We start from the raw sequence: 18825 nt of genomic DNA, 5'->3' as shown, positions 1-18825 counted from the left end.
TGAAGAAATGGTAACCTGAGAATGTACCAGAACTGAAGGTGAGTGTTCAGATGAGAGCATGTGATTAGCAAGTCAGGTCAATTAAAAAAAAAACAAACTGATAAATACTCAAGTGATTATTTCAGAATATGAAAGGTAGAAAAAAACAGTCCTACATGGTTTCAGAGATGCACGGTTACAGAGGAGCACGAAGAACATCGTCCCCATGCTCATGAGTCACAGTGAGATGCTGATAAGGCAGCAGCTTTAGTGTGGTCTGGGGGAGTCTGCGACCTGGATTCTTCACCCCGCAAACCACCATCCAAGACTTCAGCTGCAGCTGGTAACACAGACCGGATGTGCCCTCCCACCTCAACAAGGAGAGACTGGACAAAGTATACGCAACGATGATCTTCAAACACGGGCAAACAGGCAGCACAAGACGGTGATCCTTGTGAGAGGAGGACAAGTGAGGTAAGCTCAGCCACTGCCCACTTCCAGGCTGCAGCACAGGGAGAGGGCATCCCTGAGCCAAGGAAAGGGCCGTCAGAGTGCGGGAGGTGGAGGAGCACTGACACCTGCAGGAAGAGAGTGCTGCGGGCTGCAGAGGTTTCCTCTGAGTCTCCTGCTGAGTGGCAGTTAATCTGACCTCACCAAATCCTGGGTCAGGAAGAGCCTCTGGAGAAGGAACAGGCTACCTACTCCAGTGTTCCTGGACTTCCCTGGTGGCTCAGATGGTAAGGAATCAGCTTGCAATGCAGGAGACCTGGGTTCGAGCCCTGGGTTGGGAAGATCCCTGGAGGACAGCATGGCAACCCACTCCAGTATTCTTATCTGGAGAATCCCCATGGACAGGGGAGCCTGGCGGGCTACAGTCCATGGGGTCGCAAAGAGTCAGACACAAATGAGCAACTGAGCAAGACACCAATTCCTCAGGCTCACTGAGGGCTGGGAACACACCACGCTTCCAACAGGCAGACTGGAAAGGCCTACAGGTCAACAGAGCATTGGAGGACGCCACACAGTACCACAGCACAAGGGCACTCAGTGGTACAACCAAGTGAGTCCTCGATCAAAGGCTGTGCTCCACCTGCCCAGCAACGCTTAGAGGCAAGCCCTGAAAGACTCACACTGCTATTAACAACACTGTATCCCAGAGTAAAGTCTCCACACAGTTAAACAAAACATCCAAGATAAAAGACACAGTGCCTGGCACCCAACCACAAATTACCAGGTGGGTAAAGCAGCAGGAAAAGATGACCAAAATGAGGAGAAAAAAGCCAACAGACTCAGAAATGACACAGAGAGCAGAATTAGTAGACAAGGTGATTAAGAAGGCTATAATAATTACATTCCACATGTTCAAGAAAGGAGAGAAAAGCCTAAGTATTATAAAGACAGACATGGAAAGTATAAAAATGATCCAAATAAACTTTAAGAGAAAAGAAACTATCTTAAAAATACACATCTGGATGGGATTAAAAGGAGAGCAGACTGCAAAAACCAAACAAAAAGACTAGCGAACTTGAAGATTTAGCAACAGAAGCTACCCAAAATGAAACATAGGAAAAGGACCAAAAAGAGATACACAGAGCATCAATGAGCTGATGTATAGATGCTGAACACCCAGAGGAGAAAGAAGAGTAGAACAAAAAAAAATTTTTGAAGAAATAATGGCTGAATTTTTTTCAAATCTGATATTATAAACCTACAAATCCAAGAAGCTCAATGAACCCCAACAAAATAAACATGAAGAAAAGTATACCAAGCTATATCATAATCAATTCACTTCCAGTGATAAAGAGGACATGTTAAAAGCCATTAGAGGAAAAGACACCTCAAACACTGAGGAAAATGTAAGAATGCCAGCAGACTTCTGGTCAGAACAGGACTGCCAGGATGTAAGTGGAGAAACATTTTAAAGAACAGAGAAAGAACTCTCAACCTATAATACTATTTCCAGAAAAAATATTTTTCAAAATGGAAGGCAAAATGTTTTTTCAGACATATAAATGCTAAGCAAATTCACCAGTAGACCACTACTACAAATAAACATTTAAGTGTGAAGACAAAATAAGTACATTTTCAACAAATCTTCAACAATTTCTCTCTGAAAAGTTCCAAGAGTCGTCTCCATCATGAAGCCGATAAATGCAGGGGAGGACAGGAGATTTAAGGAACAGTTCTGAGGTGAGAGATGTGTAAATCTTGCTAAGTCTAATAACCATTTGAAAATATTTCTAATTAATATCTGTAACTAAAATCCCAGATGCTGTTAACATGGGAGAAATGGGGCAAGAGAAAACAAAGCAGGTTCTCTTCTGTCCACAGAAAGGATACAAATACAGATTAATTACAGATACTAGAAAAACAAGCTGATGGGTGTTGAAAATATAAAGGGTAATCATTAAAAAATTTACTGTTTTTCAATATTATTATTTCAAAGAAAAAATATCCTATTTTGGAATAATTATATTAACTCGTAATGATGTTACTTATGAACTTATAGAAGATGTAAGTATAAAAAAACATTTAACTATACAATTGACCTATTTCCTACATAAGCGTGCTGCTTCACGGGGTGCTGAGTTGACAGAAACAATCACCATTTGTTCTGTGGACAAAAGGTGAAAAGCCATTGTGTACCTCTGCATGTCAAAACCAACATCTACTAAAATGATCATCTAAAAACCGTTTGTATTTTCTTGAATGCATGACTTATTCAGTTACCTGACTGAATAATTAGAGGTTTTAAAATACATTTGGTCCTAATTTGCTTTTGAATAAATGCATAGTTACATGTATATTTATCCAAATGTTTATTTCTCATTTTTCTTCTACAATTCTTCGCTAAAGTATTTAAAACAAAAAGCATCTAGGGCCAAAAAAAGCAATGTAAGAACTTATTTAACATAAATATCTGGGTTGCTATACCTACTCTGACTCTTTTAAAAGGAAGAATGCAGCTATGAACTTTCAATGAACTAAGGCAACAACAGAACTTCACACTTGGCATAAAAGAAATAGCACAAAGAGAGGTTTAATACTCTGCAAATGTTCAGAGGTAGTGTTTGTAAAGGATGGTGACTCCTGTTATTTATACCTACCTTGTTTCAGACCTTCACTCTGAATACTATGTTCAAAAATCTCAAAAACAAAATCCTACCATATGCCCCTCGGCCCGAGCTTTGTTCTGCTTTGCTTCCCGTCTTCGCTGTAGAAACTCTTCTACTTGTTTTGCTCTTTCCATAGCTGGCTGCCCCTTCTGCCTGAGGAATTTGGACAAACAGCAAAACTAAAAATTCTGAACATCAAATATTACAAGAAGTTTAAAATTACATGGAAATATTTTCTTTAGAAATATCTGCAAAATATGAAGACTGATATGAAGTCAAGTCTTCCTGTTTAGTGATTCAATAGCTACATAGCAGAATCAACTACCTAAATCAGCCATTATTATTTTAAAAAGGGGCAAAATCTATGCTACTATACCAAATCTTAACAAATCTTCTTTTGTGTTCATTTAATCTATGCTACTTAAAGACACAATAAAATTATTTCAGACCATACTTATAGAAGACTGTCCATAGTTTCCAAGTAGTTAAGCTTATTTCAGAACTCTCCATCAAATATACTGATCAGTAGAAAAGATTAAAGCTGCAAAGTAGCAATTTCAAAGGTCATCAAAAATAATGAAAAGTTTGTGTGAATTTTAAAAATTAGGGTAAAAAATGAAATCTGAATTCCTTGTATGTCACAACTATTAAAAAGTAAAATGGACAGATTAGGGGAAAAATCTAAAGGCGCATTTTTTTTCCAATCTTTTCTGATTATGTTTCTATAACTTTCTCTGACAACTACAAAAGAATATAAACATGTTGGGCTTAGACAACAATGAAAAAAATATCAGTAATACTTCAAGGTACCAAGAATAGTCAAAAGCACAGAATCAGAAAGTACGCTGGTAGATGCCAGGGGTTGGGGGTCGGGAGTTAGTGTTAAACAGGGGCACAATTTCAGTTTAGGAAGGTAAAAATTCGGGAGATGGATGATGGTGAGAGTTGCACAACAACATGAAAGTACTTAGTGACACAGAACTGTACAGTTAAATATGGTTAAAACAGTATGTTTTATAGGGCTTCCCTGATGGCTCAGTGGTAAGAACATGTCTGCAATGCAGGAGACACAGGAGATACGGGTTTGATCCCTGGGTTGGGAAGATCCCCAAGAGAAGGAAACAATAACTCACTCCAGTATTCTTGCCTGGAAAATCTCATGGACAGAGGAGTCTGGCAGGTTATAGTCCCTGGGGTCACAAAGAGTCAGAGACAACTGAGCATGTACACACGCATATGGAACTTTGTTCTGTATTTTCCAAGTCGCCTGTAAATGTGTTGTACTTTCATAATTTAAAAAAAAGTAACATTTTGAACATCTAGAAAGATCAGGAAGTTATTGGCTGTGCATCTTGGATATTGGCTATGAAAGCACACCAACTTCCTAAAGTGTAGGACCATATGTTTAGGACCATAATTATGTTCAGAAAAATACATGAGATAATGACTTCTCTCTTCCAATAAACATTTCTGATTTTCATACCCCAAACAGTCATTTCTTTTATATTTTAACAATTACAATTGACCACTGAACACAAGTTTGAACCACGTGGGTCTACTTATTGTGGGTATTTTGCAACAGTAAATATTACAGGACTACATGTGGCATCCTGTGGTTGGATGGCAATCACTGACTCAATGCACCTGAGTTTGAGCAAACTCTGGGAGATGGTGGACTGGGAAGGCTGACGTGATGCAATCCATGGGGTTGCAAAGAGTCCAACACGAATGAGCAACTAAACAACATGTCCATAGTTGGTTGAATCCACAGATGCAGGGGAACCTCAGAATGGAGGGATGACTATAAGTATAAGCAGATTAACACCTGTATTGCTCAAGGGTCAACTGAACTGAGATATATAAAAATTTGAAATGTGAAAATAAGCTGTAAAATTTTTAAATTTGATTCACCATAAAGCTATGGACGATAATGGCCTAAAATTCACTTAACTTATGTAGTGCTTAAAAGAGATTCTTGTGAAATTTCACCACCGGAATCTCCTAGGATTAGATCATCTCTATACCTGGTTAAGAGCCTTTCCTGGTCACTAATATTGCAGTGAAACTTGAGCAAATTCTCTGATAAACTCTAGGAGATTTTTGGTAGTGTCTTTAGGACTTTCCATGTATAGTACCATGTCATCCATAAACAGTGACAGCTTTAGTTCTCTTCCAATTTGGATTCCTTTTATTTCTTTTTCTTCTCTGATGGCTGTGGCTAGGAAAATGTCCTTCATATATATAGGCAAGGCTGTATTCTGGTCTGCTACAGCCTCATTTATATAAGACTGGGCCTAAAGAGGGCAGATAAACTTTCAAACAGTACGATACACAGACATGTCACCTGAAACTGTGTCTATTGATAAGGCTCTTCTGAGAAGTCCTGGATGCTTATACCACTGCACACAATTAAGACAGAATCTCTGCTTTGTATCCTGACTGAACTGACTTCACCTTTTAACCTTTATAGAAGTAAAACATTGGTAACATTTTTATGCTTGATTTCCCATCCTAAGATAGTATGTCCAATGTCTGTCAGTGTGGGGCTTCAACTGACATACGATAATTTATATTCACTGACTGATCTCATTCACTGAATCAAATAATTCAAATACTTTAGCAGAAACAAATTATTTTAATAAGAACATGACCACACACATAACAGCTTTGATTAAAAGAATGTTCACACCATTTATGTATATATAGAACTATTTTATTTACTTATGTAATCTATTTCAGTTCTGTTTTATTGAATGGCTTTTCCTAAACTAGTTTAAATGATCAGGTACACGTAATCCATTGCTTTCAATCACAAACTTAAAACCTGTAGTGATTTTTACTTACTATTATTTCTTTTTTCTTCTCATTTATTTATCATTGAGTATCAACTATTGCCCAAAATGTATCTGTCTCTGAAGATAAAAATGTATAAAACAGAATTCCAGGAATGCAGGGTTAGTCCAACACATAAAAATCTATCAAAGCAATTTTGTTGTTTTCAGTTGCTCAGTCGTGTCCAACTCTTTGCAATCCCATAAACTACAGCAGGCCAGGCTTCCCTGTCCTTCACCAACTCCCAGAGCTTGCTCAAACTAATGTCCATTGAGTTGGTGATGCCATCCAACCATCTCATCCTCTGTCGTCCCCTTCTCCTCGTGCCTTCAATCTTTCCCAGCATCAGGGTCTTTTCCAATGAGTCAACTCTTCGCATCACATGGCCAAAGTACTGGAGCTTCAGCTTCAGCATCAGTCCTTCCAATGAATATTCAAGACTGATTTCCTTTAGGATTGACTGGTTTGATCTCCATGCAGTTCAAAGAGCTGTCAAGAGTCTCCTCCAACATCACACTTCAAAAGCATCAATTCTTCAGTGCTTGGCCTTCTTAACACTCCAAATCTTACATCCATATATGACCACTGGAAAAACCATAGATTTGACTAGACGGACCTTTGTCAGAAAAGTAATGCCTCTGATTTTTAATACGCTGTCTAGGTTGGTCATAGCTTTTCTTCTAAGGAGCATGCATCTTTTAATTTCATGGCTGTAGTCACCATCTACAGTGATTTTGGAGCCCAAGAAAATCAAGTCTGTCACTGTTTCCACTGTTTCCCCGTATTTGCAATGAAGTGATGGGACCTGATGCCATAATCTGTTTTCTGAACGCTGAGTTTTAGGCCAGCGTTTTCATTCTCCTCTTTAACCTTCATCAAGAGGCGCTTTAATTCCTCTTCACTTTCTGCCATAAGTGTAGTGTCATCTGCATATTTGAGGTTATTGATAATCCTCCCAGCTATCTTGATCCTAGCCTAGCATTTCACATGATGTACTCTACATATACATTAAATAAGCAGGGTGACAATATACAGCCTTGATGTACTCCTTTCCCAATTTTGAACCAGTCTGTTGTTTCACGTCTGGTTCTAACCGCTGCTTCTTGAGCTGCACACAGGTTCGCAGGAGGCAGGTAAGGTCGTCTGGTATTCCCATCTCTTGAAGAATTTTCCAGTTTGCTGTGATCCACACAGTCAAAGGCTTTGGCATAGTCAATGAAGCAGAAGTAGATGTTTTTCTGGAACTCTCTTGCTTTTATTATGATTCAATGGATGTTGGCAATTAGATCTCTGGTTCCTCTGACTTTTCTAAATCCAGCTTGAACATCTGGAAGTTCTTGATTCATGTACTGTTGGAGCTTTGCTTGGAGAATTTTCAGCATTATCTTGCTAGTGTGTAAAATGAGTGCAATTCTGTATTAGTTTGTACATTCTTTGGCATTGCCTTTCTTTGGGATTGGAATGAAAACTGACCTTTTCCAGTCCTGTGGCCACTGCTGAGTTTTCCAGATTTGCTGGAATATTGAGTGCAGCACTTTCACAGCATCATCTTTTAGGATTTGAAATAGCTCAACTGGAATTCCATCACCTCCACTAGCATTGTTCGTAGTGATGTTTCCTAAGGTCCACTTGACTCTGCCTTCTAGGGTGTCTGGCTCTAGATGAGTGATCACACCATCGTGGTTATGTGGGTCATGAAGATCTTTTTTTATATAGTTCTTCTGTGTATTCTTGCCACGTCTTCTTAATATCTTCTGCTTCTGTTAGGTCCATACCGTTTCTGCACTTTACTGTGTCCACCTTTGCATGAAATGTCCCCTTGGTATCTCTAATTTTCTTGAAGAGATCGTCAGTCTTTCCCATTCTATTGTTTTCCTCTATTTCTTTGCATTGATCAGTGAGGAAGGCTTTCTTATCTCTCCTTGCTATTCTTTGGAACTCTACATCCAGATGGATGTATCTTTCCTCTCCTCCTTTGCCTTTCACTTCCCTTTTTTTCTCAGCTATTTGTAAGGCCTCCTCAGACAACCATTTTGCCTTTTCGCATTTCCTTCTCATGGGGATGGTTTTGATCACCGCCTCATGTATAATGTTACAAACTGCCGTTCATAGTTCTTCAGGCACTCTATCAGATTTAATCCCTTGAATCTATTTGTCACTTCCACTGTATAATTATAACAGATCAGAGTTTGGTCATACCTGAATGGCCTAGTGGTTTTCCCTACGTTCTTCAATTTAAGTCTGAATTTTGCAATAAGGAGTTCATGATCTGAGCCACAGTCAGCTCCTGGTCTTGCTTTTGCTAACTGTATAGTAACACACCTTATTAACAGAGGACAAAACTAGTTTATAATTGAGTCTATGATTCCTTATAATATTTAGAAACCTATACTGTGTTCATTTTTCAAATGCATTTCCATTTACTACTTAATATATACCAAAAAGAAGAATTCATACTCATATTCTTATACCAAACTGATGTAGTGAAACAGTACTGAACTGTGAACACAAATTATATATGTGTACAAGGTTCCGAGGGATAGAGGAAAAAAAAATCAATGAGCTTCTTTACAGTCATTCTCTTCATTAAACATTATTAAGAATTTACATGTGCATATTCTATTTTGGACAAATTAAACAGACAATCTCTTAAGTTCCAAAATTATACCACTTAAAATTAGTAGAACACTAATATAGATTAAGAGTAAAGGAATGATTAATATAAATATTGTATAAGCCACAATATATACTAAGAACTTAAGAATTTGGAAAGTGGAATACAGATGTCAAAACAGGCTAAAACTCCTTTTTATCTTGACAAGAAAAAAAGGAGTAACTTATTTGCCATCTTATTACAAATGCATGTATAAGTGGATCTGGGTAAGATACCTCATATCCATGACTCAAAACCTTTACTGATAAAGGAAATTTAAAAGTTTTGAAGGATGATTAAAAATTATTTCAAGAGGTGAAAACATGAAAATAGGCAGCAATCTAAGTAACAGACATAATTTGAGTAACGAAAAATGAGTCAATATGGCATAGAAGAATTGAGGTGGTACAGGGTTAACGAAATGAAAAAGGACACTGAGGGGTATTCGTTAAGCTTCTTCCTCTGTTTCAGCGCCATAATGTCTATCAGAGGAAGCAGAACTGTTGTCAGCTTTACTCACATAAAATAATACAGAGAAAAGGGCTTGGGAAAGTAAAAGCTCAGTAAAGTACAAATGTTAGACACTCAAAATAAAAGAACAAAACAGGCACTCAAAGGTTTCAGAAGATGGTCTCACATGACTGAGGTTCTCATCCTAAAAGCTAACTGAACACCTAAGTTCACCAGTTGTAACAAAATAACCACTCTGGTGGGAGAAGCTGACAAGAGTAAACCGGCAGCATATGGGAAACCTCTACACCACCCCAGTTTGCTGTGAAACTTAAAGTGCTGTAAAAACTAAAGTCTAAAGCTAATGGAGGAGGTGTGTTATTAAGACAAGGATATAAGCAAAGTTGGACTAGCCAAGTTCAGTTCAGTCGCTCAGTCATGTCTGACTTTGCAACTCCATGAATCGCAGCATGCCAGGCCTCCCTGTCCATCACCAACTCCCGGAGTTTACTCAAACTCATGCCCATCGAGTCGGTGATGCCATCCAGCCATCTCATCCTCTGTCGTCCCCTTCTCCTCCTGCCCTCAATCCCTCCCAGCATCAGGGCCTTTTCCAACGAGTCAACTCTTCTCATGAGGTGGCCAAAGTATTGGAGTTTCAGCTTCACTATCAGTCCTTCCAATGAACACCCAGGACTGACTTCCTTTAGGATGGACTGGTTGCATCTACTTGCAGTCCAAGGGACTCTCAAGAGTCTTCTCCAACACCACTGTTCAAAAGCATCAATTTTTTGGCACTCAGCTTACTTCACAGTCCAACTCTCACATCCATACATGACCACTGGAAAAACCATAGCCTTGACTAGACAGACCTTTGTTGGTAAAGTAATGTCTCTGCTTTTTAATATGCTATCTAGGTTGGTCATAACTTTCCTTCCAAGGAGTAAGCGTCTTTTAATTTCATGTCTGCAGTCACCATCTGCAGTGATTTTGGAGCCCCCAAAAATAAAGTCTGACTGTTTCCACTGTCTCCCCATCTTTTTCCCATGAGGTAATGGGACCAGATGTCATGATTTTAAAGTTACTGATAAAAAGGGAAGAAGAAAAATAACACAATAAAGAAGGAAGAAGCAAATATAGGCTACCAAAAATATGACAAATATTAAAGAGTCTTAGAGGACTACAGATTTCAGTTTGTGATTCAGTTTGGTCAGGGAAAAGAACTGACCACGTATGCCAACGACATACAAATTATAAAAACGGAAGTTATGACAGTATGGAGAAAATGCTCTGTAATGTCAATGACACAACAAAGTTCAAGCCAAAAGAATCAATATTCGAACTGGGGGAGACATACAACATATTTACTATTTCTCTTCACTTCATGTCTTCTGGAAATATGATGATTATATCCTGTGAGTATTTTTTCTATGTCCTCCTTAAAAATGAAAACTTTCAAGAGGACATGCTTCTGAAACGTTTTAAGTTTGGACAACATCAAAATATTAACCAGCATCCTCTGAATATAATTCCTTAACCAATGACTAATGTACCTAACAACCTTTCTTTGTATTTCTTCACCTTACATTGTCTAATTGAGACCCCCCGGCAACCGTATCCTTGTTGTTGTTCAGTGGTTTAGTGGTGTCCAACTCTTTGCAACCCCATGGATGCCAGGCTTCCCTGTGCTACACCATCTCCCTGAGCCTCCTCAAACTCATGTCCATTGAGTCAGTGATACCATCCAACCATCTCATCCTCTGTTGTCCCCTTCTCCTCCTGCCTTCAATCTTTCCCAGCATAGGGGTCTTTTCCATTGAGTCGGCTCTTCGCATCAGGGGGCCAAAGTATTGGAGTTTCAACATCAGTCCTTCCACAGAATATTCAGAATTTATTTCCTTTAGGATTTACTGGTTTGATCTTGCAGTTCAAGGGATTCTCAAGAGTCTTCCCCGGCACCACAGTTCAAAAGCATCAATTCTTCATCACTCAGCCTTCCTTATGGTTCAACTCTCATTGCTATACACAACTACTGGAAAAACCATAGCTTTGACTAGATGGACCTTTGTCAGCAAAGTAATGTCTCTGCTTTTTAATGTGCTGTCTAGGTTAGTCAAAGCTTTTCTTTCAAGGGGCAAGCATCTTTTAATTTCATGGCTGTATGAAATTATAAGATGTATCCTACTGGTTTGTATACTCTACTAGGTATCTAAGTAAAATTTTCACAATGCCTCTAGACCAACAGAAATACCTAGCAGTTCCAGTCAATGACTAGTTAGGTCAACGCTGCTAACACTATGGTCTACACTTTGACAGATACAGCTGTGTGTCCCTCAAAACTGAGAAATATCCAAGGCACTGTGATGCTACAGGTTGCTTCAGCACAGTTTGAGAACCACAGTTCCAGTCTATAACTCTAAGAAGAAACAAAGACTGTATCTGACAGAATCTATTCTCTGTGAATTTATACTGCACTGCAGTGATGACTGTTTCCTTTAGGGATGTTTGCAGGCTCTATCTGTAGTCTTGCCTATAATCAACATGGAGAAAACTAGTTTAATTTATAGAATCTTCCTCTTGAAAATTATATACTTAATGATCTCCAGTTATTTTTTTACCAATTCTTTCATGTTCTCAGAAAAAAATAAAACAAAATTCAATGAGTATACACGAAAGTTCATTCAGTATTTGAGATCATGGATAATCATTAATGTATCCATTATTTAGAAATTTTACAACCAAGGAAATCAATAACTGTTTCACCTGTTCACTAGTAGTATCTCAAGAAGCTGAGAAGTCCCTTGAACACAACAGTGTTCAAGGAGCTGAACTCTACATGGAGACACACTTAGTGTAAATTCTACCTCTACTGCTTACTAGTGGCCTGAGCATGCACAAGTTTTAAATCTCTGCAGGTCCTAGTTTCTTCATTTTGATTAAAAGAGTAATACCTAATTAAAAGGGATGCTGTGGTGAATAAATATAACTTGATTTATAGTAAGTGTTCAATAAATAATATCTATCATCTATAAAGACAGGTTCAAAGCAATATAAGAAAATGTATACCATGTGTCTGAGTAATGCTAAGCCCACCAAGCTGGCAGAAAGGAAATAGTAGAGGATCTCCACAGCCACAGATGGTTTAAAAGCTGAAAATTAAAATAATGAAACTCAAATAAAGCCTGAATGGAAGCTGTGTTCCAGGGGCAGAAGTAACTGAGATATACAGCCATTGAAGACAATTTGAAACTCAAGTGTAAATATGTGTAAATATTTCAAGATTATATGGGAGCCTGATGCACATGCAACAATCCAGTCCCTTACTTGCCACTCCAACTGTGAAGAATCAAGAAATGTGCTGGAAGATGAACAGTGTGAAGAAGCATAACACAACTTTCCCTATTTTCTTTTACACTATACACATTTATTTTAGGAGATTTGATTAAAATTAAAACAAAGCCATACAAATTATATACTAGAAAGACCAATAATACCCCAGGATAAAAACCTCACACAAAATCTTCATTACTATTTTGTAAAAAATATGCACATGTGTAAGTCTGTAGCATTCTTTTCTCAAAAAATGTGACGTATCTACAACTAGCTTAATACTTCAGCTTATGGTACATAATTCATAATAGTAATTTATATCAACCTCAGTTATTTATCTCTGCTCAATTACCTTTTAATAATCTTTTATAACTGGGAGAACCATAAAGATTTTTATCACAAAAAAATTCTCTGTAAAAATGACAAATTAAATTTTCATAAAATGGTATCTGTTGTTCCTTTACCAGAATATTTTTATAGAAGAAAATCTAAAAAGTTGAATATGCATACTTTTTAAAAAAGGAACTTTACATATTAAAACTTGAGTGCCACCAGAATAAGTTTATGGAGAAAAAGGAAAAACCTAGTGAACAGGATCAAAGTGAGTCATCAACCAAAGATGAACGTGAAGAGAAAACGACAATGAGAAAAGTGGGGCTCCAAGTGATGTGGAAAAGGAAGACCCAAAACATGCGCTGGAGTTCTACATAGAGTACAATTCCATTTAAAATATATTATGATTTATTTGAAGCACATAGATAAAGTTATTACAACCATATGTGGTTTAAAGTTATCACATGTTCCTTTAAATAATATGTTCAGCCCATAACATAAATAAGCATAACATAAGCCATAAATTAGGCCTAAGTGAAGAGCTACATGTTTGTCACATGTAATCAAGGGCCAAATTTGCACATTAGAAAATAACTGTATTCAGATGGCAAAAAACTGTCTATGTATAATGGAGAAAACAGCCAGGGAAGTGGTGTTATTTGGCTGTACACGAAAAGAGACAAAATTATACCAAAGGGTGAATTTATGGATCATTCCACTCCAACACATTGATACTGACTTGTTTAGACAACACCTTTAAACCTTTTCAAGTTTTCCAAGAGCATCAGCATCAGAGGAGTGGTGGTGATCTGTAGCCCTTTGGGAAATCCTAGAGGTACTCCAGGTGGGATTCCTCTGTCAATAAATACACACAATGACTTCCACTACTCCCTCTAAAGCAAAGCACAGTGACTTTTGCAGAAGAACCATACCTTTCTGGAAGCCTCTGGCCATGTATTTCTCCTTTCCATTTAGCTTCATTATCTTCTGCTCTTTGTTGCTGCATTTGATCAAAAATAGCGTGATAATGTTCATACTGTCCTCGAGAGGAAAAAGATGATGGAGCCATGGCCCCTCCACTGCCCACAAAGGGAGCCTAGGAATCAAACAAAAAGCTTTCACATGCTTATCTCACAAGGCCTCAAAGGTCTGTACTACCTTCAAAAGAAAAAAGTGAACCTCAACACTTGCCTCTTACGAAGCAATTATCTAATTTAACATACTAATAAACACAGGGCCTAGAGCAAAATGTTTTCCTATTATATTATAACCATTAACAATCAAAAGTAGTATATCTTGTTACAAACAATAAAGCATAATTCAATATAACAAAAACATAAAATATCACTAAATTTATTTAACGGTGGGGAAAAAAACAGGTCTTAACAAGTTTTGCAACAAGTTTCTTATATATTTTATGTGATCCCATCCTATTAAGTTTAAATATGTATAGTTTATACGTAAAACAGAGCCTGCTTTTGTAACACTCAAAATTATATCTAACAAAACATACAGCAATTAACATACCCCAAATCCAATTCAACAAGCAATGAAGATATAAAAACCACTGGAATACAAAGAAGCAAAACAATATATCCATCCTTAAGCAGTTTACAAACAAACTGGGAAACAAAGTATAAAGCTAGAAAAACATTTCATTTCCAAATGAATGGCAACAGACCCTTGCCACAGTCGAACGTACTGAGCAAATTTACAAAACAGAAAAAAAAGGAGAAATAAAAATACCTTAAAAAAAGTCACTGGAGAAAAACACTCAACCCAGCCTTTAACACAAGGTAACACAGACAGATTAAATGATTAAATATGATCCATGGTATTAAAGTAAAAAAAAAAAAAGTACCAGAAGGTATACGTTTGGATGTTGGCAGCAGGGAGAGAAAGGACGTATGAAGATGACGGTAACTATGAGGAAGGCAAACAGGGAGTGTTACACTTGGTCAGAAAAGGTCCTTACAGGTAACTGACCAACCAGGCGTGACCAACCACATAATCAATAACAGAAAGCACACTTTCTACACTTTCTAGCAGGAAAAGTGCACTGAGACCATTTTTAAGCAGGTAAGTCAAATTACACATGATAAACAAGAATAAGAGAGAGAACAAGGCAGAGAAACTGAGTGAAAGGCTGCTGCACTGACACCAAGTCAAGCAGCCTGTGAGTAAAGAAAGGCAATCAGAGAAAAAGCCAGCAGTACAGGGAACTGGTTCTCTGCAGGGGTAACACAGGAAGAGGGCGAAGGTGCAGGATGCAGCCTCAGAGACACATGTACTCAAACACATGGAAAACTCACAGAAAACAGGTCAGAAAGATGAGAGCTGAGTGAGTGCACAATGATACAGAGGCTCAGGGTGCAAGAACTACAGGGTGAAGAGGAAATTAGGACCCTCAAAGGCAAGGCCAACAGTACCGAAAGGAAGACAAACTGATGTGACTCAAGTGGAGGGGATGTGCTCAAACGCAGATGACAGCAGAAGCCAGAACACTGACAGGAGAGGGAGAGGAGCTCTCAGGTGACGACATCCTAACAGGAAAGTTGGGCTAAGAAAAATACAAGCACCAAACAAAAGACATCTCAGTACCCAACAATGAGCAAAATTTGTGTTAACATCTAGACAAAAGAAGCTACATACAATATTATAAGAAGCCTAGGTTTTTAAAAATCAGCTCAAGATAAATACAGATAACTGATTCAAGAAGCTTGAAAAGCAAGAAATGAAGATTGTTAGAAACAAGGAAGATACTTAATTAGGCAGGAAACTCCATCAAGGTGCTCTTCATACACATTTTCAAACCTGCATCTCAAGGCAAGATTCCCAGAATCAGAATTTTGCTAAGTGGTGGTCACAGGGACTTCCCTGGTGGAGCAGTAGTTAAGACCCTGTGCAGGGGACACAGGTTTGATCCCTGGTTGGGGAAGGAAGGTTCTGTATGCCCCATGGTGCAGTCGAAATATAATAAAAATTATTTTTTAAATGTGCCAGCAGTTCTTGTGTCTTCTGAGGTGCTTTAAAAAACAATTATTATTCAAAAAAAAATAAAAAGGTGGTCACAGCTCCTATAAGACTGGTTGCTCATTGAGTTTAATGTCTGGCACTAATATAACCTTAACTTTGAGGTTCAAGGTTTCTATTCAGCAAAAATCATGGATATACACATATCTCTGAGGATATCTGCCTAGGTAAAGCATCTGCCTACATTGTGGGAGACCTGGGTTCAATCCCTGGGTCGGGAAGATCCCCTGGAGAAGGAAATGACAACCTACTCCAGTACTCTTGCCTGGAAAATCCCATGGATGGAGGAGCCTGGTGGGCTACTGTCCATAGGGTTGCAAAGAGTCATACACGACTGAGCCACTTCACTTCTAAAGATATCTATACTCAAAATAATGCTGAAAACACTGTACTGGAATACTGAAACAATGGAATCTTTTAAACATCACTTTAGTCACCAATTATACTGATGTTTTAATAAACACAGACACCCATGGAACCTCTACCACAACTGAAAGCACATTCATCACCCAGAAAAGTTCCCTCAGGCTTCTCACTTGGACCCAAGGCCCCTCATTCCAGGAGACACTGATCTTCTCTCTGTCGCAGAGAGTGGGTTTGCCTTTTCCTACCATTTCATATAAATGGAATCACACAATATGTGCCTGGCTTCTTCCACTCAGTACGTCTTTGACTGACCCATGTCAATGCGTGTATTAACAGGCTATTCCTTCTCACTGCTGAGTAGTATTCCAACACAGTGTCAAACAACAGAATGTCTCTTACATGTCATGGTTATCTATGTAATCAAACTATACATAGAATGTTTCATAATTTTTCTAACAACACAGATTCATAAAAGATAGATAAAGAACAGATAAAGCACTGCAAATCAACTGCAATTAAAAAAAGAGAAAAAAATACCTAAAAGGAAAAAAATGGATAAAGCAAGTAAGTCCCAGATTTTGCAGACACTAAGTAATCAAAAACAATTGGTTATTTATACTATGCAAAATGTCTTAATATTTAGAAGTATATAATAATAGTATGAAATCAGAAATATTTCCCTTCATGTTTATTTTTGTTTTATCTTTACTTTGGGGGTTCTCCTTAATTCAATTCATATTTTACTAAGCTTCCAGGTTCTTATCAATAATACAGAAATCAAACAGCCTATGAAGTTAACTATTACAAACCTCATGGGAAATAAGTACAGAAACTAGCACTGAATCTGCTTTATGTCATGGAAAATAGTTTTACTAATCCTCACAGAAATCAGTATAGAAGTTTACGAAGCAAAACAGAAACTTAATAAGCACATAATATCTAACACTATTATCAAACATTGATAAAACTGGACTTTAGGATTAAATACAGCTTTAAACATCATAGGAAAAAAGATACTTTCTTGCATAAAGAAGACATATCCAAAGGGAAAAGAAAAACATGACAAAATTCTAAACACTAATCATGAACTTGATATAAAATACTTGACCAGATCTCAAGGCCTATACTCCGGTAGGTTTTTACTCTCAGATCATAAAGACATGGGTTAGTTATTTCAGAATGGGCCAAATCCTGACATTTCCTTATCATTCAGAGGGTGGTAAGGTCAACGTCACAGTACAGTGGATAGTACAGTAAAAAATGTGTGTGTGTTAGTCTCTCAGTCATGTCGACTTTTTGCCACCCCATGGACTGTAGCCTGCCAGGCTCCTCTGTCCATGGAATTCTCTAGGCAAAAATACTGGAGTGGGTTGCCATTCCCTTCTCCAGGGGATCTTCCTGACCCAAGGTTAGAACCTGGATCTCCTGCATTGCAGGCAGATTCTCAGATGAGAATTGTAGCCCTGGCTGACACGTTGGTTTCTGCTTGGTAAGACCCTGAGCAGGGGATCCACTATCCATGCCCACACTCCTGAGACAACTTAAGGCACATGGTTGTGCTTTAAGACATGGAGTTTGTGTTCATTTATTGCACAGCAGTAAAAAATGACTGTATACGATTATTATGTAGTATCACCTGAGCCACCAGGGAAGACCATGTCTACATAAAACAGAGAAACTTTTATTCAAATCATAAATTTTAGGGAAAAAGAAACAAGTAAGAATGGTAATCAATTCTAGTTAATATCTACTTGGTGCCTAAACACCAAGTTTATTGAGATGGGTCCCAGGAAGTCAGTTTAAAGACCTAAGTAATAGTTGTGGGTTACGTGAATTAAAAATTACAATACAGAGGAATAATAGTATATATTCATTTATTACTGCTGTGCCATAAATGACCACAAACTCCATGGCTTAAGGCACACCCATGTGCCTAAGTTGTCTCAGGAATGTGCGCATGGATAGCAGGTCCCCTGTTCAGAGTCTTACCAGGCAGAAACCAAGGTGTCAACCAGGGCTGCAATTCTCATCTGAGGCTCAGGAACCTATTCTGAGCTCACTGGTTCCTGGCAGAATTTTGTGCTGTCATAGCTAAGTTTACCATGTTCTTGCTGGCTGTTGGTCACAGAGCCAGCAGACGATCTCCCAGAGAATCCCAATACTTTCTTGCCATGTGAACAAGGGCTTTTTTCCAGGCCAGCAGAAGCTGTCCCCCTGACCTTCTAACCTTTCAGCCTGCCATGAGGGGGTCTTATAATAAAGCAGTGACGGGACCACAGGAGTGAATATCGCATCAGCAATGCCATGGGACACAGCCTGACCAAGGCAGCTGCTACACTCCAAATTCAGTCTCCCCCACACTCCAGGGGAGGGGAGAGCATTAGGTGTAATACCTGGAGTCAAGAATTTGTGGACCACCTTAGAATTCAGCCTACCACAGATTTGGAAAGGATGCTGTGAGTGCAAGAGAGAAAAGGCAAAATTCAGACTGGCAGAACAAAGAAAGGAAAAGGAAGTTAACAGGTGAGCCCTTTAGAGTCAACCTCTGGGCACTGTTCTTGAAATTTTTCTTTTAAATGAAGAAATTAAGGCTCAGAAAAGTGAAGTAACTTGCCTAAGGTTATACAGTCTGGATCTGCCTAAAGAAAATGTCTGAACTAACCTATCTAGGTCCATGACTAGCTGGGTCACTGGTCATCTAAGTAAATGCTTGGAGTGGGGAGTGGGAGTAGG

At 38.3% G+C, this 18825-nt stretch overlaps 1 protein-coding gene across 12 annotated transcripts in view; it reads right to left on the bottom strand.

Moving 5' to 3' along the window:
- The window catches only part of NEK1 (NIMA related kinase 1), a 127102-nt gene that overhangs the window by 67156 nt on the left and 41121 nt on the right, over nt 1-18825 (bottom strand). For 10 of the 12 annotated variants that reach the window (XM_020904350.2, XM_020904352.2, XM_020904351.2 and 7 more), the window contains 2 exons: nt 13626-13789; nt 3146-3248 (listed from right to left, as the gene is read on the bottom strand). In XM_020904350.2, coding sequence (XP_020760009.2) covers nt 3146-3248; nt 13626-13789 — 267 coding nt within the window. The remainder of the gene's footprint in view (nt 1-3145; nt 3249-13625; nt 13790-18825) is intronic. The other 2 variants (XM_070480703.1, XM_070480705.1) reach the window with 1 other exon arrangement.

This window comes from Odocoileus virginianus, chromosome 18 (assembly GCF_023699985.2).
Source record: "Odocoileus virginianus isolate 20LAN1187 ecotype Illinois chromosome 18, Ovbor_1.2, whole genome shotgun sequence".
Classification (NCBI taxonomy): domain Eukaryota; kingdom Metazoa; phylum Chordata; class Mammalia; order Artiodactyla; family Cervidae; genus Odocoileus; species Odocoileus virginianus.
This window is presented reverse-complemented; position numbering and strand designations above follow the sequence as displayed.